Below are 26,861 nucleotides of genomic sequence, written 5' to 3' on the forward strand. Positions count from 1 at the left end.
GCCAATAGGAGGAGGAGACGTCAGCAAAGCGACGCGCGGCGCGGCGTGTGGGCGGGGTTGGAGCGAGCCGGCCAATGAGCGTCGCGCGCGGCGGTGACGCCATCGGGGCGCGGCGGTGACGCCATCGGGGCGCGCGGCGGCATGGCGGCGTTCCGGGCGCTCGGGCTGGCGCCGTGGCTGGCGGAGCAGGCGCGGCAGGTGGGGCTGCTGCGGCCCACGCCCGTGCAGGCCGCCTGCATCCCGGCCGTGCTGCAGGGTGAGCGCTCGGCACGGCCCGGCTCGGCACGGCCCCTCGCGGTCCCGTCCCTCCCCGGGCCCGGCCGCTCTCCCCCCGTGCCCCTTTTCCCGTTCCCCGGTCTCGGTCCGGCCGTTGCCCTCCCGGTTCCCGGTCCCGTTTCCCTTTCCCCTTCCCGTGCCCCGTTCCGTCCCTTTTCCTGTTTCCCGTTCCCCCTTCCCCCTCCCATGCCCCATTTCCCTTTCCCCGTTCCCGTTCCTCATTTCCTTTCCCCTTTCCCCGTTCCCTGGTCCCATTTCCCGGTTCCTTTCCCCTGTTCCCATTTCCCCGTCCCCGTTTCCCGTTCCCTTGTCCCCGTTTCCCGGAGCTGATGGCCCGTCCCCGTTCCCCATTCCCCATTCCCTTTCCCCATCCCCGGAGCTGACAGCCCATCCCCGTTCCCGTTTCCCTTCCCCGTTCCCCATTCCCATCCCAGGAGCCCTGTGGGATTTGGGGGAGCTCTGGGGGGCTGAGGGGGAGCCCCGTGGGATGTGGGGGAGCCCTGTGGGGCTGGGAGGAGCCCCGTGGGATGTGGGGGAGCTCTGGGGGGCTGGGAGGAGCCCTGGGGGATTTGGGGAGCCCTGTGGGGCTGGGAGGAGCCCCGTGGGATGTGGGGGAGCCCCGTGGGGCTGGGGGGAGCCCTGGGGAGCCCCGTGTCCCAGTGCAGCCATCCCCCAGGGAGCTGGCGTACCAGATCGCCGAGCAGTTCCGCGTGCTGGGCAAGCCCCTGGGCCTCAAGGACTGCGTGGTGGTGGGCGGCCTGGGTGAGTCTGGGGGCTGCCCTGCCCCGCTCCCGCTGTGCCCAGCCCCATTTCCTATTCCTTACCCTGCTCCCAGCCCCATTCCCAGTATTCTCACTGTTCCCAGCCCCATTCCCATAGTTCCCATCATTCCTATCATTTCTAGCCCCATTCCCAGTGTTCCCACTGTTCCCAGCCCATTCCCAGCCCCGTTCCCAGCCCATTCCCAGCCCATTCCCAGCCCCATTCCCAGTGTTCCCACTGTTCCCAGCCCATTCCCAGCCCCCTTTCCATCATTCCCAGCCCTGTTCCCCCGGTTCCCATTGTTCCCAGCCCACTCCCCCCGTTCCCAGCCCCGTTCCCCCATTCCCAGCCCCATTCCCAGCCTGTTCCCCCATTCCCAGCCCCGTTCCCCCGTTCCCCCATTCCCAGCCCCGTTCCCAGCCTGTCCCCCTGTCCCCCCAGACATGGTGTCCCAGGCGCTGGCGCTGGCCCGCCGGCCGCACGTGGTGGTGGCCACGCCGGGGCGCCTGGCGGATCACCTGCGCAGCGGCACCGGCCTGGGCCTCGCCCGCCTCCGCTTCCTGGTGAGCGCCAGCCCCGGGGCTGGGGGTGCTGGGGGGTTCCCTTCCAGCCCTGGGGGATTCCTGGGGGTACCGGGGGGTTCCCTGCACCCCTGGGGGTGCTGAGGGGCTCCCGGGGGCGATTTCTGGGAGTCTTGAGGAGTTCCCTCTGTCCCTGGGTGGATTCCTGGGAATCCTGGTGGGGTTTGCTCCATCCCTGGGCACTTTCCCTGGCATCCTGGGGGTTCCCTGGTGGGTTAACTGGATATCCTGGGGGCTCCCTGGGCACACTCCCTGGGATCTGGGGGCTCCCTGGGCACACTCCCTGGGCTGTGGGTGTTCCCTGGGCTGTGGGCATTCCCTGGGCACACTCCCTGGATATCCTGGGCATTCCCTGGGCACACTCCCTGGGATCCTGTGGGTTCCCTGGTGGGTTCCCTGGGCTGTGGGGGTTCCCTGGGCACATTCCCTGGATACCCTGTGGGTTTTCCCTGGGCACACTCCCTGGGATCTGGGGGTTCCCTGGTGGGTTCCCTGGGCTGTGGGCACTCCCCGTGCCCCCTCCCCGGGTGCGCGGTGCCAGCCTGGGGCTGTGCCAGGTGCTGGACGAGGCTGACCGCCTGCTGGAGCAGGGCAGCGCCGACTTCAGCGCCGACCTGGAGCTGATCCTGGGCGCGGTGCCCGCGCGCCGCCAGACCCTGCTCTTCAGTGCCACCCTGACGGCCACGCTGAGCCAGCTGCGCGCCCTGGCTGCCAACAGCCCCTTCTGCTGGGAGGCCCCGGCCCCGTGAGTGCCAGGGCTCCTGCTTCTGCCTGGGCTCTGCCTCCTCGGCCTGCCTCAGTCCTGTGCTGGCACTGCCAGGCCTGCCGGGGCGTCAGGAGAAGGACGGGGGGGTCCTGGGAGGGGCTGGGAGGTCCTGAGGGGGCTGGGAGAGGGATGGAAAATTCCTGAGGGGGCTGGAGAATTCCTGAGAGGGCTGGGAATTCCTGGAGGAGCTGGGAAGGGGCTGGAGAATTCCTGAGGGAGCTGGGAAGGGGCTGGAGAATTCCTGAGGGGGCTGGAGAGTTCCTGAGGGGGCTGGGAAGGGGCCCAGCCTGGAGAAAAGCAGATCAGGAGGACATTCCCAGTGTCCCCAAGCCCCCAGCAGGAGGGGACAGCCAGGAGGGTCCCAGGGGACACCAGGACAGGAGGGGACAGCCCCAGCTGGGCCAGCAGCAGGAATTTCCTCCTGGAAAGGGCAGCCAGGCCTTGGAAGGAGGAGTCCAGGGCAGGGCTGGACGTGGTCAGGGCTTGGGCTGGGTGGTCCTGGGGGCTTGTCCAGCCTCAGGGACCCTGGGGTTCCCTTTTCCCCGTTGCTGCAGGGTGAGGACAGTGCAGGAGCTGGAGCAGAGGTACCTGCTGGTGCCCGAGGCGCTCAAGGACGCCTACCTGGTGCACCTGGTGCAGAGCTTCCAGGACCAGCACGAGGACTGGGCCATCATCATCTTCACCAAGACCTGCAAGTGAGGGGCCTCCTCCCTTCCTGCCTTCCTCCTCCTCCTCCCTGCCTCCCTCCTTCCTGTCCCAGTTTTCCCACCCCAGGAATTGTCCCAGGCCATGCTGGGCACCCTGGGACAGTGGGAGGTGTCCTAAAGTAGGGGAAATGAGGGTTTTGGGAGTTGCACACAGAAGGGGAGGTGTCCTGGAGCTGTCCCAGGCCATGCTGGGCACCCTGCCGTGGTGGCTCAGTCCCTGCCGTCCCAGCTCTGCCCTGACCCATTCCCTCAGTGCACCCTCAGCATTTTCCTGATTTTTCCCTCCCTTCCAGGGACTGCCAGGTGCTGAACATGATGCTGAGGAGGTTCAGCTTCCCCTCTGTGGCCCTGCACTCCATGATGAAGCAGGTGAGGGCTCAGGGCCTGCCAGGGGCTGCTCCAGCTCCGTCCCACAGCCCTCACCCGGCGTTTCCTCCTCCCAGAAACAGAGATTTGCAGCTTTGGCCAAGTTCAAGTCCAGCATCTTCAAGATCCTCATTGCCACAGATGTGGCTGCCAGGTACAACCAAAGCTCTCCCGCCTGGATTTGTTCACCAGAAGCAGTTTGGGCTGAGTTTAGCAAGAGCTGAGCCTCAGATCCCCCAGTTTGGGTGGGACAGGCTCTTCCCGACCTGTCTGAGCTGGGCTGGGCAGCCTGGGGGTGCTGAGGCTCTGCCAGGGAGGGCTGGGGGGTCCTGAGGGGTTCCTGGGGCTGCCGGGGAGCAGCTCCAAGGGACAGGGAATTGCTGAAACCCTGAGGAGATGGGAATTGCTGAGCCCTGAGGAGCTGGGGAATTGCTGAACTCTGAGGAAGGAATTAGGGAATTGCTGAACTCTGAGGAAGAAGTTGGGGAATTGTTCTGAGAAAGGAATTTGTCCTCCAATCAGCCAGTAAAGGCTTTGTCCATGGGAATCTGGGGCTTGTGGAGAAAGCAGAGTTAAACAGACAGCCACTGTGACATTTTACAATCCCCTGACCTTTAACCTGTTTTCCCACACCTGGGGGTTTTTTCCCCCTGAACTCCAGAGGTTTGGACATCCCTGCAGTCCAGGTTGTCATCAACCACAACACCCCGGGGCTGCCCAAGATCTACATCCACCGCGTGGGGCGGACGGCGCGCGCGGGTGAGGGGGGGAGAGCCTGGGGAGGGGGAGAGCCCGGGGAGGGGGAGAGCCTGGGGAGGGGACAGCCTGGGGAGGGGGACAGCTCCAGGGAGGGGGACAGCCTGGGGAGGGGACAGCCTGGGGAGGGGTGACATTTCTGTGTGTAATTCCCAAAATCCTCGTTTTCCCTGCTTTGAGACAGCCCTGGGGTCACTGGGCCCTGCCCTGGATGCCTGAGGGTGGCTCACACCTCCCTGCTGGTTTAACGGGATAATTCCTGGGCTTTTCAGAGCCAGCCTGGCTCCTGGGGAGGGAGGGCTGGGGGTGCCTTGGCTCCATCCCTCCGTGCCTGCCAGCATTGCTCAGGCCCTGGTTTATCCCGTTTCAGGGAGGAAGGGCCTGGCCATCACCCTGGTGACACAGTATGACATCCACCTGGTGCACGCCATCGAGGAGGAGATCAGTGAGTGGGGCTGGCCTCCTTCCCTTTCCCCTTTCCCCTTTCCCTTCCCTTCCCCAGGAGCAGCTCGACCCCTGCCTGGCCCAGGCTGGACCCTGCTGCTGTTCCTGCTGCCTTTAGTGGGGCAGAAATGGTGTGGGGCTGTTCTTCACGAGAGCAGCTGCTTCCTCAAGAGCTGCTTCGGGTTCCCTGTTCCACTCCTCAGGATCACATTCCCTGATCCATATTTCAGGATCCCCATTCCCTATTCCATGTTTCAGGATCCCTGTTCCATATTTCAGGTTCACATTCTCTATCCCACTCTTCAGGATCCCTATTCCTATTCCATGTTTCATGCTCACATTCCCTGTTCTGTTTTCCAGGATCCCCATTCCCTATTCCACTCCTCAGGATCCCCTATTTGTTATTTTTTGGGAAGCAGCCCAAATCCCTGGGGGCTGCAGAGCTCAGCACCCCAACAATCCAAGTTCAAACACAGAGCACACAGCAGCCCCACTGACAGCCAGGCATTTCTTGGGGTTTGCCCCGAGGATTTGGGGTTGTGACCCTCTGTGTGTCACCCTGCCCAGAGCTGCAGCTGGAGGAGGGTTTGGGTTTGGGTTTGGGTCTGGATTTGGGTTTGGGTTTGTGACCCTGTGTTCACCCTGCCCAGAGCTGCAGCTGGAGGAGTTCTCCGTGGAGGAGCAGCTGGTGCTGGACATCCTGACCCAAGTGAACGTCACCAGGAGGGAGTGTGAGATCGTGAGTGTGCCTGGGGAGCCTTGCTTGGCCTCTCCCCGGGGTTCTCTGGGGTTTTTCCCAGTTTTTCAGGGTTCTGCAGCTCAGGGTTGAGGTTTGTGGCTCTGCTGCTCTTCCCTTTGGCAGGAGCTGGAGGGGATGGACTTTGATGAGAAGAAGGAAATCAATAAGAGGAAACAGATGATCCTGGAAGGGAAGGTGAGAGCTGCTGCTTTCTGAACTGCCCTGGGCTGAGGAATGTGGGCAAGGGAAAGGGAAGGACAGTCCCCCCTTCCTTCCCTTCCTTCCTTCCTTCCTTCCCTTCCTGTTTGTCTTTCTTCCTTCCCTTCTGGGTGTGAAGGTTTATTTAAAATAATCCTAATCGTTAGGAAATACTAATTACTGTTATATTACACTAATAACTATTATAGTGTTAAAGGATGAACTATTTTGCAGTTTAAAATATGAAATATTATTACACATATTAAATGTTATGGGATGAAACAGATGAAATATTAGGATGTTAAAAATGCTCTGGAGAAAACGGGGAAGGGGCTGAGTTTGGGGCCTCCTTGGCCATGGGCACCTGGGAAAGGGCAAGGGCTTGTCCTGGCTGTGTCCCCAGTGTCCTGTCCCTGTCCCCAGTGTCCCTGTCCCTGTCCCATTCCCTGTGCTGTCCCCAGTGTCCCTGTCCCCATGCCCTGTCCCTGTCCCATTCCCTGTCCTGTCCCCAGTGTCCCCAGGCCCTGCCCCCATGCCTGTCCCTGTCCCCAGTGTCCTGGCTGTGTCCGCGTGTCTGTCCCTGTGCTGTCCCCAGTGTCCTGTCCCCAGTGTCCCCAGTGTCCCATGCCTGTCCCTGTCCCCAGTGTCCCCATGCCCTGTCCCCAGTGTCCCCAGGCCCTGTCCCCATGCCTGTCCCTGTCCCCAGTGTCCTGGCTGTGTCCCCATGTCTGTCCCCGTGCTGTCCCCAGTGTCCCCAGGCCCTGTCCCCACGTCTGTCCCCGTGCTGTCCCCAGTGTCCCCAGGCCCTGTCCCCACGTCTGTCCCCGTGCTGTCCCTAGTGTCCCCAGCCCCTGTCCCCACGTCTGTCCCCGTGCTGTCCCCAGTGTCCCCATGCCCTGTCCCTGTCCCCACGTCTGTCCCCGTGCTGTCCCCAGTCCCCCGAGCTGCAGGCGCGCCGGCGGGCGGAGCTGGCGCGGATCAGGAGCAGGAACAGGGAGTGCCGGGAGAGGCTGCAGCAGGGCCTGCACAGGAGGAGGCAGCTGCAGCTCGGCAGGAAACTGCACAGGAGGATGGAGAGGAGGAAGAGGAAGATGGAGAAGGAGAAGGAGCAGAAGGAGGAGCAGTGACGTGCCTGGGCCGGGCCTGGACTGCCCTGGAATTGCTGCTGCTTTGGGAAAACTGGGATTGAACTCTTGGGTGTGGGGAAAAAATAAAAAAATCTGTGCTGGGGAGAAGGGAAGAATCCCAGAACCTTTTGGGATGGGGTTGGAAGGAGCTCAGGACTGCTGGGACAGTTCCTGCTGGGACAGTTCCTGCTCGGACAAATCCTGGGACAATTCCTGCTGGGATAAATCCTGGGATAAATCCTGCTGGGATAAATCCTGCAGAGATAAATCCTGGGGCAGTCCCTGCTGGAACAATCCCTGGAGTAGATTCCTGCCCCTGGGTCCTGCTGGGGCAGTTCCTGGCCCTGGCCCTGCCCGGGCTGTGGCTGCCACTCTCACTCGTTGGGATCAGCAGCTCCTGCCCTGAGCCAGAGCCTGAAAATGCCCCTGAAAATACCCGGGGTGAGCAGAGAGAGGCCTGGCTTGGGCTGGAATTTGTGCACCAGGTGTGAGCTGTGTGAACATGTATGAACATGCATGAACAGTTCAGTATGAACAGGCTGCTGCTGTGAAGGGTTAATCCCCTGTTAGCCTCTGCCACCCCAAATCCCCCTCTGCCACCCCAAATCCCCCTTTGCCACCCCAAAATCCCCCTTTGCCACCCCAAATCCCCCTCTGCCACCCCAAAATCCCCCTTTGCCACCCCAAACCCCCCTCTGCCCCCCCAAAATCCCCCTTTTCCTGCCCCATTTCCTCCTCAGTCCCCCCAAATCTCACCCCAAAACCCCCAAATCCCCTTTTTGTTTGTCCTTTTTTGGGTTTATTTCCCCCACAGAGAGGCATCCCCAGGGGCTTTGGGGCAGGGAAGGACTTTTAGGTCCTGGTAAAAATCACTGAGATCACCCAGCTTTTCTCCTTTTTTTCTCCTTTTTTTTCTCCTTTTTTTCTCCTTTTTTTCTCCCTTTTCCCCCTTTTTTCTCCTTTTCTCCTCTTGGCTCTGCAGCACCTCTGAGAGGGTGGAAATTCAAGTCCAGAGAGGGCAGTTCTGCCCTGGAGGAGGAGGAGTGTGAAAAACTCCAATCACTTGTTTATAATTTTTTAAAACTGTAATAGTAATAAAATGGTTATAAAAATTGTAATATAATTAGAGGGATAAAGATTTGAACAGTTGAGATCGGGACAGTATGAGACAATAAAACAAAGAGTTAGGGACAGGCTGGGTACCTCTTTGTGGGCAAAATAAACCCAAAAAAGGACCCACAGTCACAGGATTAACCCTTTAAAGCAGCAGCCTGATGCATATTCAGACAGCTCATCCATGATGCAAAAATTCCATTAAAGCACAGAATTTCAGTGTCAGCTTCTTCCTCTGAATCCTGAATTTTCAGAGCTGAGCAGGCAGGAAGAAGTTAATTTCCTCTGATAACGGAGCAATAAATTCTTTTTCTCTGAAGGATTTGGGTGTCCTGTGGCTGCTGTCTCTGCCTGCACCTCGTTCCTGTCTTTAAAAAAATATCCCACAGGCAGAGTTCCTGTTTGAACTGCAAAACTCACATTTGAACCACAAAACTGCATTTACCACATCATTAAAAATGTGAGTGCAGCACTACTGCTCAATACAACAGCAAATATCTGCCATACAATGTGCACTTCTCACAGGAGGAATCAAAGCTGGGCTGCATTTGCAGCTGGTGCCATTTCCCATTCCCATTCCCACCAAAATCCCATTCCCACCAAAATCCCATTCCCCCCAAAATCCCATTCCCATTAAAATCCCTTTCCCACCAAAATCCCATTCCCACCAAAATCCCATTTTCTTGGGCTGGGCTGGGCCCAGTTTTGGGGCTGAATTCCCATTTTTTCTGCTCAGCTCAGCCTTCTGTGCTCAGGGGAAATCTCCAAAGCGTTTTCCTTGCTCATCCCACTCTCCTGTGGGATTCATTTCCCTGTTATTAGCGCTCTGGCTGGGCTGTGAATAATTAAAATCCTCATTTGTGAGGCCTCTCCAGGCCCCGGCGCCTCCCTCAGCCAGGAGGGGCTGGCATGGAGCTGCTGCCAGGCACAAAAACGCACAAAAACGCACAAAATGCACAAGATGCTGCTGCCAGACACAAAGTGCAGCTCGGTCACCTTTGCCACACAAGATTTTCCCCTTTGGAAGCACAAAAATAAGAAATTCCTCAGGGTGAGGCCTGCAGGGGCCCAGCGGGGCGGTGTCGGTGCTGCTGTGAAACACAACCAAAAAATAAATAAAATCCTCTGGAAATGGCTGGAATTGGGAACAAAATCCTCGGGAATTGCAGCTCTGGAGCAGCCCGGGGAAGTTTTGTCCTGGCCGGGGCGGATTTGGGGAAGGGCTGGTGATAAATGGGATTTCATTTGTGAGGAAGGAGGGAGGACTCCCGGAGCACCCATCCCAGCCCGGGCACGGCTTTTGATCAGCACGGAGCTGATCCAAAAGCGCTTCCAGAAGGTTCTGGCAAGCACGAGAGCGGCTCCAGGCCAGGAGGGGACACTGGAATGGCCTGAGGGGCACAGGGCTGGCACCACAGGGACACCCCAAACCCCGCTGGGAAAATGTTCTGTGGGGCTTCGCTGGCAGCTGGCAACGGGATCAGCAAATGTTTGTACTGCTGGGGGAAACGGCCACGAAGAAAGGTTTTGAGGCTTTCTGGTGGAAAATGGACACAAAGAAAGGTTTTGAGGCTTTCTGGTGGAAAATGGACACAAAGAAAGGTTTTGAGGCTTTCTGGCCACATACCCAAACAAAGCATCAAAATAAAAGCAGTAAACTCTGAAACTTCTGGGGTAACTCCCAAACTCCTGAGATGAATCCCAAATTTCTGGGGTAACTGTGAAATTTCTGGGGTACTCCCAGATTTCTGGGATTACTCCCAAACTTCTGAGATTAATTTTGAATTTCTGGGATAATTCCCGAATTTCTGAGATGAATCCCAAATTTCTGGGGTAACTCCCGAATTTCTGGGGTAACTCCCGAATTTCTGGGATGAATCCCAAATTTCTGGGGTAACTCCCGAATTTCTGGGATGAATCCCGAATTCCTGGGTGGCCCCCACGCCCCCGCAGCCCCTCAGGGTCCCGCGTGTCCCCAGCTCCTCCCGGTCCTTGAGCCCAGCTGGGGCCTGTCCCTGTCACCCTCAGCAGGACATCCCTGGGGGCCTCTTCCCAACACAAAAGGCACAAAAAAAGAAGCACAAAAGCCCAAGAGCAGCTGCGATTTGCTCCATTTAATTCCAATTAACCTCAGCCCCCGGGGCTGCAGCGATGCCAGCCCAGCAGCTTGGTGGCCCTGAGGGACGTCCCTTGTCCCAAATTCCCCGTGCCCAGCCCCAAAATTTCCAGCAGTCCTTCAACCCTCAGCTCATCCAGGCTGTGAAAATGCAGATTTTCCTCTGGGGCCAGGGAAAACCTTCCAGAATTTTCCTCCACCTCTGCTCCCCGGGCTGCTCCAGGGGCTGGATCCTGCTGGGAGCACCCAGCATGGAGGAAGAGGAAGAGGAGGAACTCCTGGCAGTGCCCAGCTCCTCCTGCCTCCCCAGCCAGGGGGAGCAGGCAGCTGCTCTGCAAAAGGCAAATGGTTTCCTAAAAAAACTACAGAAAAAAGAATCAATCCTGCCCCAAGGCTCGGCCCTGCCCTTAGGAAATGTAAAAACCTCGGGGACACGGTGGCAGCAGGGGTGGCACGGGCACAGCTGGCACCCCTGGGCCAGGGCAGGGCCAGAGAGCTCTGCTGGGGGTGCAGGGGCTCCCTGGAGAGGTTTGGGGGCTCCCTGGAGAGGTTTGGGGGTTCAGGGGCTCCCTGGAGGGGATTTGGGGCTCAGGGGCTCTGTGCCCTGCTCTGGGGCTCGCTGGGCACTGAGTGACCAGTCTGGTGCCCGCTCTGTCCAGGCAGCTGCTGGTGGGTGGCAAATGCTGCCCGGGCAGCACCGGGGCTGCTGGGTGCCCACGGGAGCTCTGGATGGTGCCCACAGGAGCTCTGGATGGTGCCCACAGGAGCTCTTGATGTTCACAGGATCTCATGGTGCCCTCGGGATCTCTTGGTGGTGCCCACAGGAGTTCCCAGTGCCCACAGGATCTCATGGTGCTTAAAGGATCTCATGGTGCTCACAGGAGTTCCCAGTGCCCACAGGATCTCATGGTGGTGCCCAAAGGATCTCTTGGTGCCCTCAGGATCTCATGGTGCCCTCAGGATCTCATGGTGCCCTCAGGATCTCATGGTGCCCTCAGGATCTCATGGTGCCCTCAGGATCTCATGGTGCCCTCAGGATCTCATGGTGCCCTCAGGATCTCATGGTGCCCTCAGGATCTCATGGTGCCCTCAGGATCTCATGGTGCCCTCAGGATCTCATGGTGCCCTCAGGATCTCATGGTGCCCTCGGGATCTCTTGGTGCCCACGGGATCTCTTGGTGCCCACGGGATCTCTTGGTGCCCGCGGGATCTCTTGGTGCCCACGGGATCTCTTGGTGCCCACAGGATCTCTTGGTGCCCTCAGGATGTCATGGTGCCCTCAGGATCTCTCGGTGGTGCCCACAGGATCTCTTGGTGCCCTCGGGATCCCTGGGTGGTGCCCGGCCCCAGCTGAGGTGCCCCTGCCCAGGGGCTCTCTGCTGCTCTCAGTTGCTCTCCACCAGCTTGGCCAGGCCCTGCCTGAGCTCGCTGAGCTCGAAGATCTTCACGTCCATGATCTCGGCCGCCTTGGCGACCTCGTGGTGCATCCTGTCCCTGTCTGCCAGGCTCTCTGCCAGGCTCTGCTCTGCCAGCTGCAGCCGCTGCTCCAGCTCGGCGTTCCGGGCCTCCAGCTCCTGCAGGGACAGCCACACGGCCTGCCCAGAGCCCCAGGGCCACCCCGGGCCCCCGCTGTCCCCAGGGCTCCTCCCTGGGCCTGGCCCCAGCCCTGCCCGCGGGTGAGGCTGTGGGAGGGCAGCTGTGCCCACAGGGACCCTGCCAGCCCGGTGGGATTGGCCCTGGATCCTCTGGATCCTTCCCAGCCCGGTGGGATTGGCTCTGGATCCTCTGGATCCTTCCCAGCCCGGTGGGATTGGCTCTGGATCCTTCCCAGCCCGGTGGGATTGGCCCTGGATCCTCTGGATCCTTCCCAGCCTGGTGGGATTGGCTCTGGATCCTCTGGATCCTCTCCACTTGGTGGGATTGGCCCTGGGCCCTCCCAGCCCGGTGGGATTGGCCCTGGATCCTCTGGATCCTTCCCAGCCTGGTGGGATTGGCTCCATCACAGCGCGGGCAAAGCTTTCTTTGCTCCCAAACGCTGAGCACAGCACTGAGCAGATCCAAAAGCATTTCCAGAAGGTTCTGGCAAGCACGAGAGTGGCTCCAGGCCAGGGAGGGGACACTGGGAATGGCCTCAGGGACAGCCCAAATCCCAAAAACACCCCAGAGCCTGCTCAGGGGTTAACGAGGGGATTAACGAGGGGATTAACGGGGGTTCCCCCAGGTGCCACCTTTACCTGCAGCTTCTGCAGCGTCTCCTCGCGCTCCCCCTCGGCCTCCCAGCGGCACCTCTGGCTCTTCAGCATCTGGATCTCCTGCGTGGAAAATGTCTATTTATGGCTTTTTTCATTTGGCTTTCAAGGGAAATTCTGGGAATTCTGTGATATCTGTGAATTCTGTGATTTCTGTGATTCTGTGATTCTGGGAATTCTGGAAATTCTGTGATTTCTGTGATTCTGGGAATTCTGTGATTCTGGGAATTCTGAGCTGCCCAGATCCTGAGCCTCTCCACCCCAGCACATCCCTGTCCCTCAGTCTGTTCCCTGGGGAGGGGATAGAGGGGAACAGCTGGAAGAGCTCTGATAGCTGAGGGGTCTGACAGGTTTGAGGGGTCTGACAGGTTTGGGGGGTCTGACAGGTTTGGGGGGTCTGACAGCCTCACCTCATCTTTAGCCTTGACCAGCAGCTCCAGCTCCTCCAGGGTCTGGCTCAGCTCCTCCTTGTTGTTCTCGCTGGAGGAATCGTGGGTGCCCTGTGCCTCCAGCTCTGCCACCTGCAGGGGGAGGCTCCCTCAGGGACGTCCTCAGCGGCCACAGCCGTGCTCTGCCTCCCTGCAAACCCACCTGGCCTCCCCTCCTGCTGGGGCTGGGGGCAAAACAATTCCTTCTGCTCTGCCTGGAAACCTTCTGGGGCTCAAAACTCCACTTTAGAGAGTGTGCCTGAGCCTTGTGCAGGAGCTCAGACCCAGCACAGATGGGCTGGCTGACCCAGCCCTGAGCCCAGCCTGAAGGTCCAGCTCCATTTATGATGGAACCCAGCACCTTCCTCTGGCTGCCCCGGATGCCTCGAGCCCTGGCAGGGGGCTCAGGGACCCTGGCACAGAGTTAAAAACACCTCTGCCTTTGATTTTAGCCCCTGGAACAAATTACCAACCTTATATGAAGATTTACAAGCCACGAAAGTTTAGGTAGAATGATAGTTAGTTTGTCACAAAAAAAATAATTGAATTATGGGGTTTTTAGGATGGGGTTCAGGAGCCAAGATGGAGGAATCTAGTGTACCCTGTCCTTCCTTCCTCTTCTTCTTAGCCTTCATCTTCTGTGTGATGGTGGCACTTTTGGACTGGTTTAGAGACTGTCTAACACAGGTGGCAGGTACTGGAAAACTACTGTAAATGGATTTAGTATAAAAAGACAGCAGTGTCTCAGGCAGTGCAGGCTGCCAGGGACCGACCTGCCACACAGACCTGGGCAGGTCAGAGAAAGAATTAATCAGAGAAGAGAAAATAAACAACCTTGAAAACCAGAGGTGAAGAATCCTGACTGCTGGGCTGGGAAAAAGAGACTTTCTACAATTTGGGGGTCATCTGGACCACTCTGAGACAGTTACCCCTCTGGGCAGAGATCTCCAAAAGCTCTGGAGCTGCTGCAGCAGAGCTGGAAGGGTTTGCCCAGAGCTCCCCTGGAAAACGCAGCTCGGTGCCTTGGATTATTCATGAGCAGGATTCATTTTTAACATGGTTCTGCTTTTGCTGGGGCTGCTGCGAGCTCTGCAAACAGCTCCAGGGACAGGGAGCTCGCCCAGCCAGGGACAGCTCCTGCTCCTCCCTGCAGCTCTTGGGGTCGGGGGGCCAGAACCCAAAAATGCTCTGACTCAGGGACAGAAATGGGGGAGTTCACTGAGTTATGGCTCCTTCTGGGAGCCCGGCAAGGCCCGGGGAGGCTCGAGGGGATCCTGAGGGGATCCTGAGGGAGGGATGTTGGGAATCCTGAGGGGATCCTGAGGGGATCCTGAGGGAATCCTGAGGGAGGGATGTTGGGAATTACACCAGGGAATCCTGAGGGAATCCTGAGAGAATCCTGAGGGAATCCTGAGGGAATCCTGAGGGAGAGATGCTGGGAATCCTGAGAGAATCCTGAGGGAATCCTAAGGGGATCCTGAGGGAATCCTGAGGGAGGATGTTGGGAATCCTGAGGCAGAGATGCTTACTGCACACCACACAGCCACCAGTGCAAACACCTGCTCATTGCTCTAAATCCCTGCTGGCTCTCAAATGCCCCTCTCCAAGTGCAAATGGCTCCGTGCCTCCTTCCCCAGGGCTCCCCAAACCTTTCCCAGCCATCCCATCCCTCCTGGAGCAGCCACACGCTGCCCTGATGCCCAGCTGGGCCAAACTGGGTCATGCTGGAAACCGGAATTGTCTGGAGTTCCTTCCAGAAAATCCCCCAGGAAAGCTGAAATCCCGTGGCTCTGCACTTTGCTTCCCTGCCTTTCCCTCGCTTCCTGCCCCACTTCCCTGCCAGGCTGCTGCAGCTCCCTGGAGCTGCTGGGCTTGGTGGGAAAAGGGGCCAAGGGCAGCTGGGCTGGGCTTTCCTCCTGGGAGGAATGAGGGATTTGTCTTTCCAAACAAGCTCTGGGTCTCATCTATCAGCAAACCCAAGGTTCATTTGTAAAACCAAACGATCTTTCAGCATTCACCAAGCAGTGCAATCCTTCCCCATTGTCTCTTTCACCTTTCAACACCTAGCTTCATTTACCAGCAAACCCAGAGTTCGTTTGTGAAACCAAACACCTTTTCCCTTCAGCGAGCAGTGGGACCCTTCCCCTGCTCCTGGGTGTCCCAGAGCTGGTTCTGCCCAGCCCAGCTGCTCTGTCCAGGGGGGTGCAGCCCCCTGCTCACCCTGAGGCGCAGTGCCTCCGTCTCCTCCTGGTACGCCGCCAGCTGCTGCTTCCACTGCTCCACGCTGGCGTTGGCCTCGTGCAGGGCAGCCACCAGCTTGGAGTTGTTGTCCTGCAGGCTGAAGAACTCGGCCTCCCACTGCACCTCGCTCACCGAGCTGGGGACAGGTGGGAGAAGGTCACCTTTCCTGGGATTTTCCAAGGGTTTTGTCCTGGGAAGATGAGAAGCCGCCCAAAACCGTCCCCAGCCAGACCCAGCTCCCCCAAAACCTTTCCCAGCTCCCCCAAAACCTTCCCCAGCCAGACCCAGCTCCCCAAAACCTTTCCCAGCTCCCCCAAAACCTTTCCCAGCCAGACCCAGCTCCCTGGGTGGGTGAGATCCAGGTCTGGATGTCCCCTCTGTGCTTTATCCCTTTAATATTTGTTTTTTTGGGTGTGAAGCTGCACAAACCATGCTGGGATTAATGGGCTGGGGGAGATCTGGGAACTCTAAAGGGGCTCTGCAGGGTGGGATTGTGAATCCACTTCAAAAATCCACATTGGAGCAGAGTTTGCTTTGAATAAAGCCCAGGACTCTTTGCTTTTGATTTAAAAATACTCCAAGAGTTCAGCTGGGAGCTGGACAGGAGCAGAATCCAGCCCCAAAGCCTTTTGAAGAGACAAAGAGAGGAAGCAGCAGGGACTTTGCTGGAATCTCCAGGGGAAGGAACACAACCAGGAGTGTGAACATCTCCTGGTGTCACAGGATCCTGCTCTGGGCACGGCTGGCACTGAGCAGATTTCCCAGCTGGAATAAATCCCTGCTGGGAAAGGGGAATCCACCCAGGGGAGGGCTGGAGCAGCAGAGAGGGGGAACTACAAGGGCAGAATGGGGTAGAATTATTTAGGATGCACCAAGCCCTGCCAGGGGAGAGTTTGGGGTCACAGCAGCCAATCCCAGTGATTTGGGATGATAAACCTGGCACCAAGCCCTGCCAGAGGGAGAATTTGGGGTCAGAGCAGCCAATCCCAGTGATTTGGGATGATAAACCTGGCACCAAGCCCTGCCAGGGCAGGGTCTCACCCCTCCGAGAGCATCTTCTTGAGCCTCTCCTTCTCGGTGCTGCTCTCCACATCCGCGCTCTGGCTGCGGAACAGTTTGTCCTCGCCCGGCCCGTTGGAGCTGATGATGGGGCTGGGCAGCACCTGGGGGGACAGGGACAGGGACAGGGACAGGGGGTCACCTCCTGCAGGGCGGCCTGGCATGGCCCTGCGGCCACCAGCCCGGCCTGGCTGCTCGGGGTCAGTGTGAGGGGTCTGGGAGGTGACAGAGGGACAGCAGGGACAGCTCTGGGACAGCAGGGACAGCAGGGACAGCCCTGGGGACAGCCCTGGGGACAGCAGGGACAGCCCTGGGGACAGCAGGGATACCCCTGGGGACAGCAGAGACACCTTTTTTCTCCTTTTTTCTCCTTTTCTCCCTTTTCCCCCGTTCCCCCACCCCAGGCTCACCTGGTGGGAAGGGATGCTCAGGGCAGGGTTGGTGAGCTCAGTCTTGTCCTGGCATTTCTCCCTGGCCACACGAGCGGCCTCCTTCACCTCCTGGAACTTCTCTGCAAACTGGAGGGGAGGGGAGGGAAGGGAAGGTCACATCACCCTGGGGCTGTGCACAGCAGGGCTGATGCTCTGTCTGCACCTTCATTAAAAACACTTTTTAATTTCTCTCCAACACCAAAACTCAGATTTTAATCTCAATTTGGAGCTCGGGGCCGTGGGTTCAGCAAGGAGCAGCACCTGCAGCTCCACTTGTGGCACCCAAACACAACTTCAAAGCTGGTTTTGGTACCTTTGCACCCTGGATTCCATTCCAGCCCGGGGAGAGCAGCACCCCAGCAGGTGCCTGAGGATTTCCTGGAGGGTTTTCTCCAGGGGAGGTTCCCTGGGCTCACCTGGGCCACATTTCCAGATTTCTGAGCTCACCTGGCTCAGGTTTCCAGGTTCTGGGCTCAGCTGGGACAGGTTCCTGGGCTCACCTGGCTGAGGGTTCCAGGTCCCTGCTCACCTGGCTGAGGTGCTGCTCACCTGCCCAGCCCCTGCTCACCTGGCTGAGGGTTCCAGGTCCCTGCTCACCTGGCTGAGGTGCTGCTCACCTGCTCAGGTGCTGCTCACCTGGCTGAGGTGCTGCTCGGAGGCGAAGCCCAGCCCGTAGACCGTGTTGGCCCTGCTGTCAGCCCACTGCCCGAACTTCTGCGAGGTCTTGGTGAACGTCATGTTGGGGGTGATGGTGCTGTTGATGATGGCCTGCAGGGGACAGGGATTGATCAGGGGATGGATCGGGGATGGATCGGGGATGGATCGGGGATTGATCAGGGAATCAATCAGGGAGTCAGGGAATCAGAGGATCAATCAGGGAGTCAGGGAATTGATGGGGGAATCAAACAGGGAATTGGGGAAATCAAACAGGAAGTCAGGAACCAACCACAGAATCAGCTGCTTTTGTGGGGGAAAGCTGTTTTCTGGGGAGAACAGCTGGGGTTTTTGGGGGAAAGTTGCTTTTTTAGGGACACAGCCGTTTCCTTAGGGGCACAGCTGTCTCCCATGGGCACAGCTGCCCCGAGGGGCCCTGGGCAGTGCCCACCTTGGTGCCCCCCACGCTGATGATCCTGTAGACGCTGCGGGTGGCATCGTAGAAGTAGGAGACGGTCAGGGCGTGCTTGCTGGCCGGGATCCAGTTCCTCTTGGTGGCCGGGTCGATCTGGAACACGTGGGCCCTGGTGCTGAAGATGGGCTGCTCCCTGCGGGGACGGAGAACAGGGCTCGGGATCAGGGCTTGAGAGGGTTAAAGTGTCAGCTGGGGGGCAGAACAAACTCACACTGAAATTAAATAACAGGGCTTGGAATCGTGATTTTGTAGGGTCAGGACTGCAGCTGAGGGGCAGAACCAATTCATGTAGGAGTTAGATAGCAAGGCTTTGAATCATGGTTTGAAAGGGTTAAAATTTCACCTGAGGCTCAGAACCAATTCACATTGAAGTCAGGTAACAGGGCTTGGAATCATGATTTTGTAGGGTTAGGATTTCAGCTGAGGGTCAGACCAATTCATGCTGAAGTTGGATAACTTGCCTTTGATTTATGATGTTATAGGGTTAGGATTTTATAGGGTTCAGGTTTCAGCCGAGTCAGAACCAATTCATACTGAAATTAGATACACCAAGAGGGGAAGAGGGCTTTGAATCATGGTTTTATAGGGTTAAAATTTCAGCTGAGGCTCAGATCCAACTCCTATTAAAATCAGCTACACCAGAGATAGGTTAATGATTATTAGATGTTTAAATCTGAAGCATTGCTGTAGAAACAACACCCTGAAGGCAATTGTTGCATTTTGAGCTCATTTGCAGAAGGAACAGAACAATGCCCAGCCCTGGGCCCTGCCAATCCATCCCAGCAGGGCTTGGGTGCTGCCAGAGGGTCACAGAGAGCTGAGGAAGACCTTGCTGACTTCATCCCTGGGACCCCTGACCCAGTTAGGGACCCCTGACCCAGTTAGGGACCACTGGCCCCATTAGAGAGAAGAACTGCACACGTGAAGGACTAATGACCTCATTCTGATACAGAGCAGGGATGGGAGGGGCTGGGGTTATGCAAATGTGTTATTTTGGGAAACAAACAGAAGGCAAAGAGCCCTGTGAGGGCAGGCACACACCTGGGAATGTCTGATTTGGGGTTTTAGGTGGGAGGGAAGCTGAGGAAGGGGAAGTGCAGCAATTTCCTGCTCCCTCTCCCCTGGCCACCCCTGCTGCTGCCCAGGTGCCAGCCAGCCCCTCCTGGGGCCGTGCCAGGGCCTCTCATCCTCATCCTCATCCTCATCCTCTCACATCCCTGAGCACAGGGAGCCGTGGCTGCCACATTCCCATCCCCTGGAAAATCCTCCCCCCAGGATTCTCTCCTGGGAAGCCTCAGAGGAAAAGGGAAACAATTTTGTCTCATTTGCTTCTGTTGGTGTTTTTTGGAATGTGGAATTTGGAGGTTGCTCACCCCCAGGTGATTGTTTCTTTGGGCTCTGCTGTGAGCTGTTTTCACTCTTTGGCCAGTCAGTGCCAGGCTGTGCCAGACTCTGGAGAGAGTCACCAGTTTCATTATTATCTTTTTAGCCTTCTGTAAGTGTCCTTTCTGTGTTCTTCAGTGTCGTTTGGTTTAGCATTTCAATAGAAAATAGTATCACAAAATAATAAATTGGCCTTCTGAGAACACAGAGTCTGATTCACCATTCCCTCCTGCCACGAGCATCCCTGAAATCCAACACTTGGTTCCCCCAGGAAAATCCTGGGGAAGCTCTGAGAAGATTCCCAGGAAATCCCGGGAAGCTGCTACAGGAACAGCCTGGCACCCCCCTCAATCCCAGACTGGGAAGCTGGGGTCACCCTTTGCTGAGGCAGAGCCGTGGCTGGCTGTGCCCCCTGTCCCCTCGCCCAGGAGGTGACAGCACCTCCCGCTGGCCCCGGGCTTGGGAAATGGCAAAAACTGCCCAAAAGCAGAGGGAATTTCAGCCAGGCACAGAACTGCCTGGAATGTCCAGGGCTGCTGCCCCAGGGTGTCCCAGGGCAAGGAAGGAATGTTTTGGGAATGTTTTCCGTGATAAAACAGCCCGGCTGCTCCAGGGCTGGCTCTGACCAAACCCAGGGGGGTTTTATGGGATCTGCCCCGCTGGCAGCTGCAGGGCACGGGCACATTCCAGCTTTGTGGAGCTCCCAGCTCCCGGGCCACTGCTGATCCCTGCCCATCCCAGGGCTGCCAGCCTGTCCCATCAATCCCAACGCCCCTGGTGCTGTGCAGAACTCAGCAGGGAATATTTGATGCCCTCCCCCTCCCAGGTGCCAGCCTGGCTCAGGTTTCTCTGACAGCACACTCCACACCCTCTGCCTGCATTTTTGGAGTGAGATTCCAATTTCCAGGCTCTGCTTTCACGTGGATCACAACCTATCTTTGGCACAGGGGAAAAATGGATATTTCTGCCCCTGAACCCCCACGTGCTGGGCTGCTTTTGGGAAGGACAAAGGCAGATTTACCGAGTTGCTGACATTTGTTAGTAAGGGCAGGAGGCTGGTGCAGTCAGCGGGGTGTCCCCTCCTCCAGCAGCTCCTCTCAGGGCTCTCTCAGCTGCTCTGAGGCTCCTCCACAGGGATTCATTCCCTGGCAAGGCAAAGTCCAGCTGTTATTGCCCAGCCAGGCACCTCCAGGGGCTCCGTGTGCCCCCAGCATTCTGCAGGGATTTCCCATCACTGGACAAGGCTTTCCCTGTTGTGGGAGACGTTCAGGTGAGCCTGGAACTGGAGCAAAGCCCCTGGCAGGAGGGGCTGGCTGCTGGGAGAGGCCAGGGGGGCCAGGGAGGCTGCAGAGCTCCCAGCCATGCCCAGGGGCTGCTGCCTGATGGAAAACCCTCCTGGGAGATCATTCCTCGGGCACAGCAGCTGCCCCTGGGCTCCTGTCCGTCCTGGAGTCCTGTCCCTCTGTCCCTGTCCCTCTGTCCATCCAGATCCTGTCCCTGGGTCCATCCAGGATTACTGTCCCCATGTCTCTGCCCATCCTGGAGTCCTGTCCCTCTGTCCCTGTCCATCCAGACCCCATTCCCATGTCCCTGCCCACCCAGATCCTGTCCCTGTGTTCCTGTCCCTCCAGGTTTCTGTCCCTGTGTCCCTGTCCTTCTGTCCATCCAGGATCCTATCCCTCTGTCCCTGTCCATCCAGACCCCATTCCCATGTCCCTGTCCATCCAGGATCCCTATCCCTCTGTCCCTGCCCATCCTAGAGTCCTGTCCCTGTGTCCCTGTTCCTCCAGGTTCCTGTCCCCGTGTCCCTGTCCGTCTGTCCCTGTCCCTTCCAGGCTCTGGGAGCAGCTCCAGGGTTTCTCTGGACCTTCCCTTCCCCATCCTTGGGCACCCCCGGGGCTCCTCAGCTGCCCTGGGAATTCCATCCCCTTTCCATCCCCTCCAGCCTGAGCAGCTCTGAGCCGGCGGGAGGGGCCGGACAGAGGGACAGCACAGAGGGACAGGACAGAGGGACAGGACAGAGGGACAGGACAGAGGGGCCGGACAGAGGGACAGGACAGAGGGACAGGACAGAGGGACAGCCCGAGCTGCCCAAAGCAGCTCCGGCCCAGCCCTGCTCCCCTCCCGAGCTGACCCCGCACCGCTGACTCCTCTCCCCCTGCTCCGGGCGATAAACAGAGGTGAAAACAGAACCGCTCGCACCCCGGCTGCCCTTCGCAGATAATTAAGGAGAAGCGAAGCAAACGCCCCAAAGGACAAAGATCTGACCCTGGTGGCGCTGGGAGGGATCCAGGGGCTGAAAAATGACTTGTGCACTGCAGGAAGGGGTTAAACGCTGGGTTTAACTCGTTCTGAGCTGGAATGTTCAGCCTTGATTTTATTTCAAGGGTAAGGAAGTGGGGAATTGTGAGTTGCTGCAACTTCTGTCAGTGGGTATCCAATGGAAGAGCACCTTCATTTAGTGGGGATCCTTTAAAAGCTCCCCTTTTTTAGTGGGTGTCCATTAAAAGCACCCCTTCTTTTAGTGGATATCCTTTCAAAGAAGACCTTAATTCAGTGGATATCCTTTAAAAGAACCCCTTCTTTTACTGGATATTCATTAAAAGCACCCTTTAATTCAGCGGGTATCCACTAAAAGCACCCTTTTTTAGTGGATATCCTTTAAAAGCTCCCCTTCTTTTAGTGGATGTCCTTTAAAAGAACACCTTAATATAGTAGGTATCCATTAAAAGCTCCCTTTAATTTAGTAGATACTCATTAAAAGCACCCCTTCTTTTAGTGGGTATCCGTTAAAAGCTCGCCTTCTTTTAGTGAATATCCTTTAAAAGCACCCCTTAATTTAGTGAATATCCATTAAAATCACCCCTTTTTCAGTGGGAGTCCCCTGGAGCCCCGCAGCAGCAGCAGGGGAAGGAAGGGATGTTTCACTGTGATTTCTTATCTGTGATCTGTGATTTCTTATCTGTGATTTGTGATCTGTTATCTGTGATCTGTGATTTCTTATCTGTGATCTCAGTTCACTCAGTCCTGGCCAGAGCAGCAATGGCCCAGCAGGGCGAGGAGAGCTGGGGACACGGTGACACAGGGCCAGGGGCCAGCAGCCCCGTGCCAGGAGGGACAGATGGCACCAAGCAGGGCCAGCACTGGCACCACGCTGGGCCTGGAGGGGGCAGCGGGCACGGGGGGTGCCAGGGCTGGGGAGGACCCGAGCCAGCCCCGCCACGGGTGTCACAGGAGCTGGGCAGCCCTGCCAGGGGTGTCACGGCCCTGCCAGGGGTGTCACGGCCCTGCCACGGGTGTCACGGCCCTGTCACGGGTGTCACGGCCCTGCCATGGGTGTCACGGCCCTGCCATGGGTGTCACGGCTCTGCCATGGGTGTCACAGCCCTGTCACGCGTGTCACGGCCCTGCCATAGGTGTCACGGCCCTGCCATGGGTGTCACAGCCCTGTCACGCGTGTCACGGCCCTGCCATGGGTGTCACACGGGCTGGGCTGTCCTCGAGTGTCCCGGGCTGGGCTCTCCCCTCAGGGGCCTCTCCCTGAGTGGGATCTGCAGGGCAGGGAGGGGCGAGGGGGACAGGAATGAGTGAAGGGGACAGGAATGAGTGAGGGGGACAGGAATGAGTGAAGGGGACAGGAATTAGGACAGGACAGGAATTAGGATAGGACAGGACAGGAATTAGGACAGGACAGGACAGGAACCAGCCCAGCCCTGGCCTCTGGCCATGCTGAGTCAGCTGGGAGCCCAGCCTGGGGCTGAGCCAGGCCCTCCCTCCCTGCCCAGGAGAATCCCCGAAATCCCAGGGACAATCCCCGAAATCCCAGGGACAATTCCCGGCAATCCCAGGGAGGATCCCCGGCAATCCCAGGGACAATCCCCAGCAATCCCAGGGACAATCCCCGGCAATCCCAGGGAGAATCCTCCAGAAATCCCAGGGACAATTCCCGGCAATCCCAGGGAGGATCCCCGGCAATCCCAGGGACAATCCCCAGCAATCCCAGGGACAATCCCCAGCAATCCCAGGGACAATCCCCGGCAATCCCAGGGACAATCCCCAGAAATCCCAGGGAGAATCCCCAGCAATCCCAGGGACAATCCCCAGCAATCCCAGGGAGGATCCCCGGCAATCCCAGGGAGGATCCCCCAGGACCCCAAAAGCAGAACTGGGGCACAGAGAGGGGCTGGGAGCCCAACCCTCCTCCTCCTCCAGGGCTGTCTGCTCTCCTTTTATCTCCCCTCCGCAGGCCCAGGAGCTGCTGCCGGTGCTGTCTCTCAGTGCTGGCTGTCTGTCAGGGCTGTCTGTCTGTCTGTCAGGGCTGTCAGTCTGTCAGGGGAGCTGGGGCTGATAGCAGTCACCCCCAGACTCCAGCCCTGCAGAGCCCCTGGGGGTGCAGGAGAATCCCGGGGCTGCTCCTGGGCAGGGCTGGGTGATCCCGTCCATCCAGGGTGTTCCACAGCCCGGGATATCCCACAGCCCGGGATATCCCACAATCCAGGATATTCCACAGCCCAGGGTATTTCACATTTCAATCCACAATATTCCACATTTCAATTCAGGATATTCCACAGCCCGGGATATTCCACATCCCAATCCAGGATGTTCCCTAGCCCAGGGAATTCTCCATTTCAGGATATTCCACAATTCATCCCAGGATATTCCACAGCCCAGGATATCCCATGGTTCCTCCCCAGGACACTGAACTGCACAAGGGCTTTGGGGACAAAGTTTGGATTCCAAAAATCCAGATTTGGGGTTTTGGGGACAAGGTTTGGCTCCCAAGGCAGGATTTGGGGTTTTGGGGACAAGGTTTGGCTCCCAAGGCAGGATTTGGGGACAAGGTTTGGCTCCCAAGGCAGGATTTGGGGTTTTGGGGACAAGGTTTGGCTCCCAAGGCAGGATTTGGGGTTTTGGGGACAAGGTTTGGCTCCCAAGGCAGGATTTGGGGTTTTGGGGACAAGGTTTGGCTCCCAAGGCAGGATTTGGGGTTTTGGGGACAAGGTTTGGCTCCCCAGGCAGATTTCCCCTCCCCAGCAGGTCCCAGGCCGCGCTGGGAGGAGCAGCTCCAGGAATAGGATCTGGCTCTGCCCCGTTCCCAGGAGATTTCCCTGCAGGAATCCCGAGCAGCTGCCTGGGGACAGCAGAGCAAGGTCACCCACACCCGGGGGGGCTCAGACCCCCAAATGGAATTTCCCTGGAATCACGGAGCCTCCCGGGTGTGCCCTTCCCCCTCCTGCTCTGGGACACCAGCGCTGCTACCACGGAATTAAAAATTTAAACATTTCAAACTGGATTTAGCAATTAAAATTTAAAAACGAAACACCAGGCTGCAGCTCAGGGATCCTTCACACATCCCCGAAAATGCAAAAATAAAATGAGGAGGATAATAATAAACAAATAAATGAAATAAGGAGGACAATAATAAACAAATAAATGAAGTAAGGAGGAGCCTAGTCCCGAGGTCTGGCCCTGTTAAGCTTCTCCTGGCAGGTCTGGCAGTTTCAGAGCAGCAGGAAAAAAAACCCAAACCTGATTTAACTGGGATCAGCACATCCCTGCCAGCTTCAAAGGCTCTGCCAGCCTCACGTCCTGTCACTGCTCAATCCTCACCCCTGCCTCCCCAACCTCGGCCCCAAAAGGAACATTCTTAAAAAATGAAAGTGGGAAATTAAAAAGAAAAAAGGAAAATGGAAATTTTTTTAAAAGGAAAATTTTTTAAAAAAGGAAAATTTTAAAAAATTGATTTTTTAAAGGAAAATGGAAAATTTTCAGGCTCGGAGGGAATGCCCTGACAGGATTCTCCAGACTCGAGTGCACAGAAACTCCTGAAAGTGCCGGGGCTGGGACACGAACCCAGCCCAGCTCCTGTCCCGCGCCAAAAGCCGCCAAAATCAGCCAAAATCCACCAAAACCCGCCAAAATAAGCCAAAGTCAGCCAAAGTCAGCAGCCAAAACCCACCAAAATCAGCCAAAATTAGCCAAAACCTGCCAAAAACAGCCAAAACCCACAGCAAGCTACCAAAATCCACCAAAATTCACCAAAAGCCAACAAAATCCGCCAAAACCCACCAAAGTCAGCCAAAATCCTCCAAAATCAACCAAAACCCACCCAAATGCACCAAAACCCGCCAAAACCCACGAAAATCCACCAAAACCCACCCAATATCAGCCAAAATCCACCCAAACCCACCGAAACCCACCAAACCCCGCCCAAATCCACCCGAATTTCCCAAAACCCGCCCAGACTTACCAAAATCCACCAAAACCCGCAAAAGCCCCCCAAGCCCCCCGGCAGCCCGCAGAGCTCCGCTCCGGAGGAGCCGCGGGATCGGAACCGCAGCTCCGAGCCCCCGGCCCGGCCCCGAGCCCCGGGACCCCCGGCCCCGGGAGCCCCCAGCCCCGAGCCCCGGGACCCCCGGGAGTCCCCACCCCGGGACCCCCGGCCCCGGCCCGGCCCCGGCAACTCCCGGCTCCATCTTCCCCACCCCAGAGCCGCGACAAACGCAGGAAAATCCCGAATTTTCAAGTCCCGGGGAAGTTTTTGGGCTCAGCCCCGCTCCAGCCCGCCCGGTTCGGGCTCCACAGACCGCGGAGCTTTCCCTTCCACACGAATTAATTTAATTTAATTTAATGAACTTGTACCAACTCGCCATTCCGCACTTCCCCAGCCCAAAAATAAAAGGCGAGGCGAAACTTTCCAGCTGCAAGCGAGGGGGAAAAGCGATTTAACCCTTCGGTTCCCGTCCCCGCTGCCTCGGCCGCCGTGCAGAACAAAGGCAGAGGCAGAACCGGCCGCGGCTCTCACCCCATCCCCGCCGGTACCGGCACCGAGCCTCGCCAGCCGCCGCCGCCGCCGCCTCCTCCTCCTTCTCCTCCTCCTCCTTCTCCCCTTCCTCTTTCTTTCTGTCTTTCTCCGGATCCGGATGCTCTTTAAATTTCCTCCGGAATTTCACTTTGAAGCGTTGCTGCTGCTCCGCGGTACCGGGAAGGGCTCCGGGATCGGTACCGGGATCGGAACCGGGAGTGGCTCCGGGATTGGGAGCGGCACCGGGGTCGGGATCAGTACCGGGGTCGGGAGCGGTACCGGGAGTGCCCTCGGGAGCGGCTCCAGGAGAGACAATGGGACCGGGAGCGGCACCGGCACCGGGAGCGGCCCCGGGAGGGGCTCGGGATCGGTCCCGGGGCTCCCCGCCGCTGCTGCCCGCTTCCCTCGTTCGCTCCCAGCCCGGCAGGGAGCGGCTGGATGGGGCCGGTGCCTCTCCGAGCCTTCCTCCCGCCGCACCGAGCGCTGCCCCGCGGCCCGGCCGGACCCAGCTCTTTGTTGCCCGCTCCCGGCCCGCTCCTGCCCGGTCCTGCCCGGTCCTGCCCGCTCCTGCCCGGTCCTATCCGCTCCTGCCCGCTCCTGCCCGGTCCTATCCGCTCCCTGCCCGGTCCTGCTCGGTCCCGCCCGGTCCTTGCCGATCCCGAACCAGTCCCTGCCCGCTCCTGCCGTTCCCTGCCCGGTCCCTCCCCGCTCCCTACCCGGTCCCTCCCCGCTCCCGCCGCCCCATCCCGCTCACGTTTGGCCGCTTTTCTTCTCCCGACTTTATTCACGGCGCCGGCAGCACCACCTGCCGGGGACAGCGGGCTCGGTGCCACCCTCGGTGCCACCCTCGGTGCCACCGCCTGCCGGGGACAGCGGGCTCGGTGCCACCCTCGGTGCCACCCTCGGTGCCACCGCCTGCCGGGGACAGCGGGCCGGGGTCACCGGGCACAGGAGCTCTGACCTCCGGACCCGTCTGCAGCACAAAACCCTCCCGTCGTTGGGGTTCTCTGGGCCCCAAAATCCCAAAACCCCCCAGCCCTGGAATCCAGAATTCCACCCGGGTGAGATAACCCGGGTGTGATAGCCTGAGTGATAACTGGGGTGTGATAACTCGGGTGTGATAACACAGGTGAGATAACCCGGGTGAGGGAGCCTGAGTGTGATAACCTGAGTCATAACCCGGGT

The 26,861-nt window shown here is 58.2% G+C and overlaps 2 protein-coding genes across 3 annotated transcripts; one reads left to right on the forward strand and one right to left on the reverse strand.

Annotated features, from left to right (window-relative positions):
- Positions 1-103: 103 nt before the first annotated feature.
- On the forward strand, positions 104-6,827 carry DDX49 (DEAD-box helicase 49). The gene is made up of 12 exons (XM_039702486.1): positions 104-355; positions 937-1,038; positions 1,480-1,601; positions 2,177-2,364; positions 2,940-3,080; positions 3,386-3,461; positions 3,536-3,612; positions 4,120-4,217; positions 4,585-4,659; positions 5,309-5,397; positions 5,521-5,592; positions 6,531-6,827. Exons 1-12 carry the CDS (start codon positions 142-144, stop codon positions 6,720-6,722), a joined length of 1,446 nt encoding a protein of 481 aa, XP_039558420.1. The 5' UTR covers positions 104-141; the 3' UTR covers positions 6,723-6,827.
- Positions 6,828-11,008: 4,181 nt separating this feature from the next.
- Positions 11,009-26,435, reverse strand: HOMER3 (homer scaffold protein 3). Of its 2 annotated transcripts, none has more exons than XM_039702497.1 (10): positions 25,677-26,435; positions 19,905-20,016; positions 17,465-17,621; positions 16,996-17,127; positions 16,339-16,446; positions 15,911-16,032; positions 14,849-15,005; positions 12,611-12,721; positions 12,186-12,263; positions 11,009-11,525 (listed from the first exon to the last, which is right to left on the reverse strand). In XM_039702497.1, coding segments are annotated over exons 2-10 (1,056 nt in total). In that variant the 5' UTR covers positions 19,907-20,016; positions 25,677-26,435; the 3' UTR covers positions 11,009-11,336. The 2 variants fall into 2 exon arrangements, with proteins under 2 accessions (XP_039558431.1, XP_039558429.1); XM_039702495.1 differs by having other exon boundaries at positions 11,011-11,525; positions 19,893-20,016; positions 25,677-26,433.
- Positions 26,436-26,861: the final 426 nt, after the last annotated feature.

This window comes from Passer montanus, unplaced genomic scaffold (assembly GCF_014805655.1).
Source record: "Passer montanus isolate IOZ18808 unplaced genomic scaffold, ASM1480565v1 scaffold156, whole genome shotgun sequence".
Classification (NCBI taxonomy): Eukaryota; Metazoa; Chordata; class Aves; order Passeriformes; family Passeridae; genus Passer; species Passer montanus.

Excerpts from the sequence above, each read along its gene's own strand:
- DDX49 (XM_039702486.1), top strand. The coding sequence starts at position 142 with ATGGCGGCGTTCCGGGCGCTCGGGCTGGCGCCGTGGCTGGCGGAGCAG. Across the intron at positions 3,462-3,535 it reads TGCACTCCATGATGAAGCAG|AAACAGAGATTTGCAGCTTT; the intron begins GTGAGGGCTCAG and ends TCCTCCTCCCAG. Across the intron at positions 4,218-4,584 it reads GGGGCGGACGGCGCGCGCGG|GGAGGAAGGGCCTGGCCATC; the intron begins GTGAGGGGGGGA and ends ATCCCGTTTCAG.
- HOMER3 (XM_039702495.1), bottom strand. Across the intron at positions 12,722-14,848 it reads CGGAGGCACTGCGCCTCAGG|GTGGCAGAGCTGGAGGCACA; the intron begins GTGAGCAGGGGG and ends CTCCCCCTGCAG. Across the intron at positions 11,526-12,185 it reads AGACGCTGCAGAAGCTGCAG|GAGCTGGAGGCCCGGAACGC; the intron begins GTAAAGGTGGCA and ends CTGTCCCTGCAG.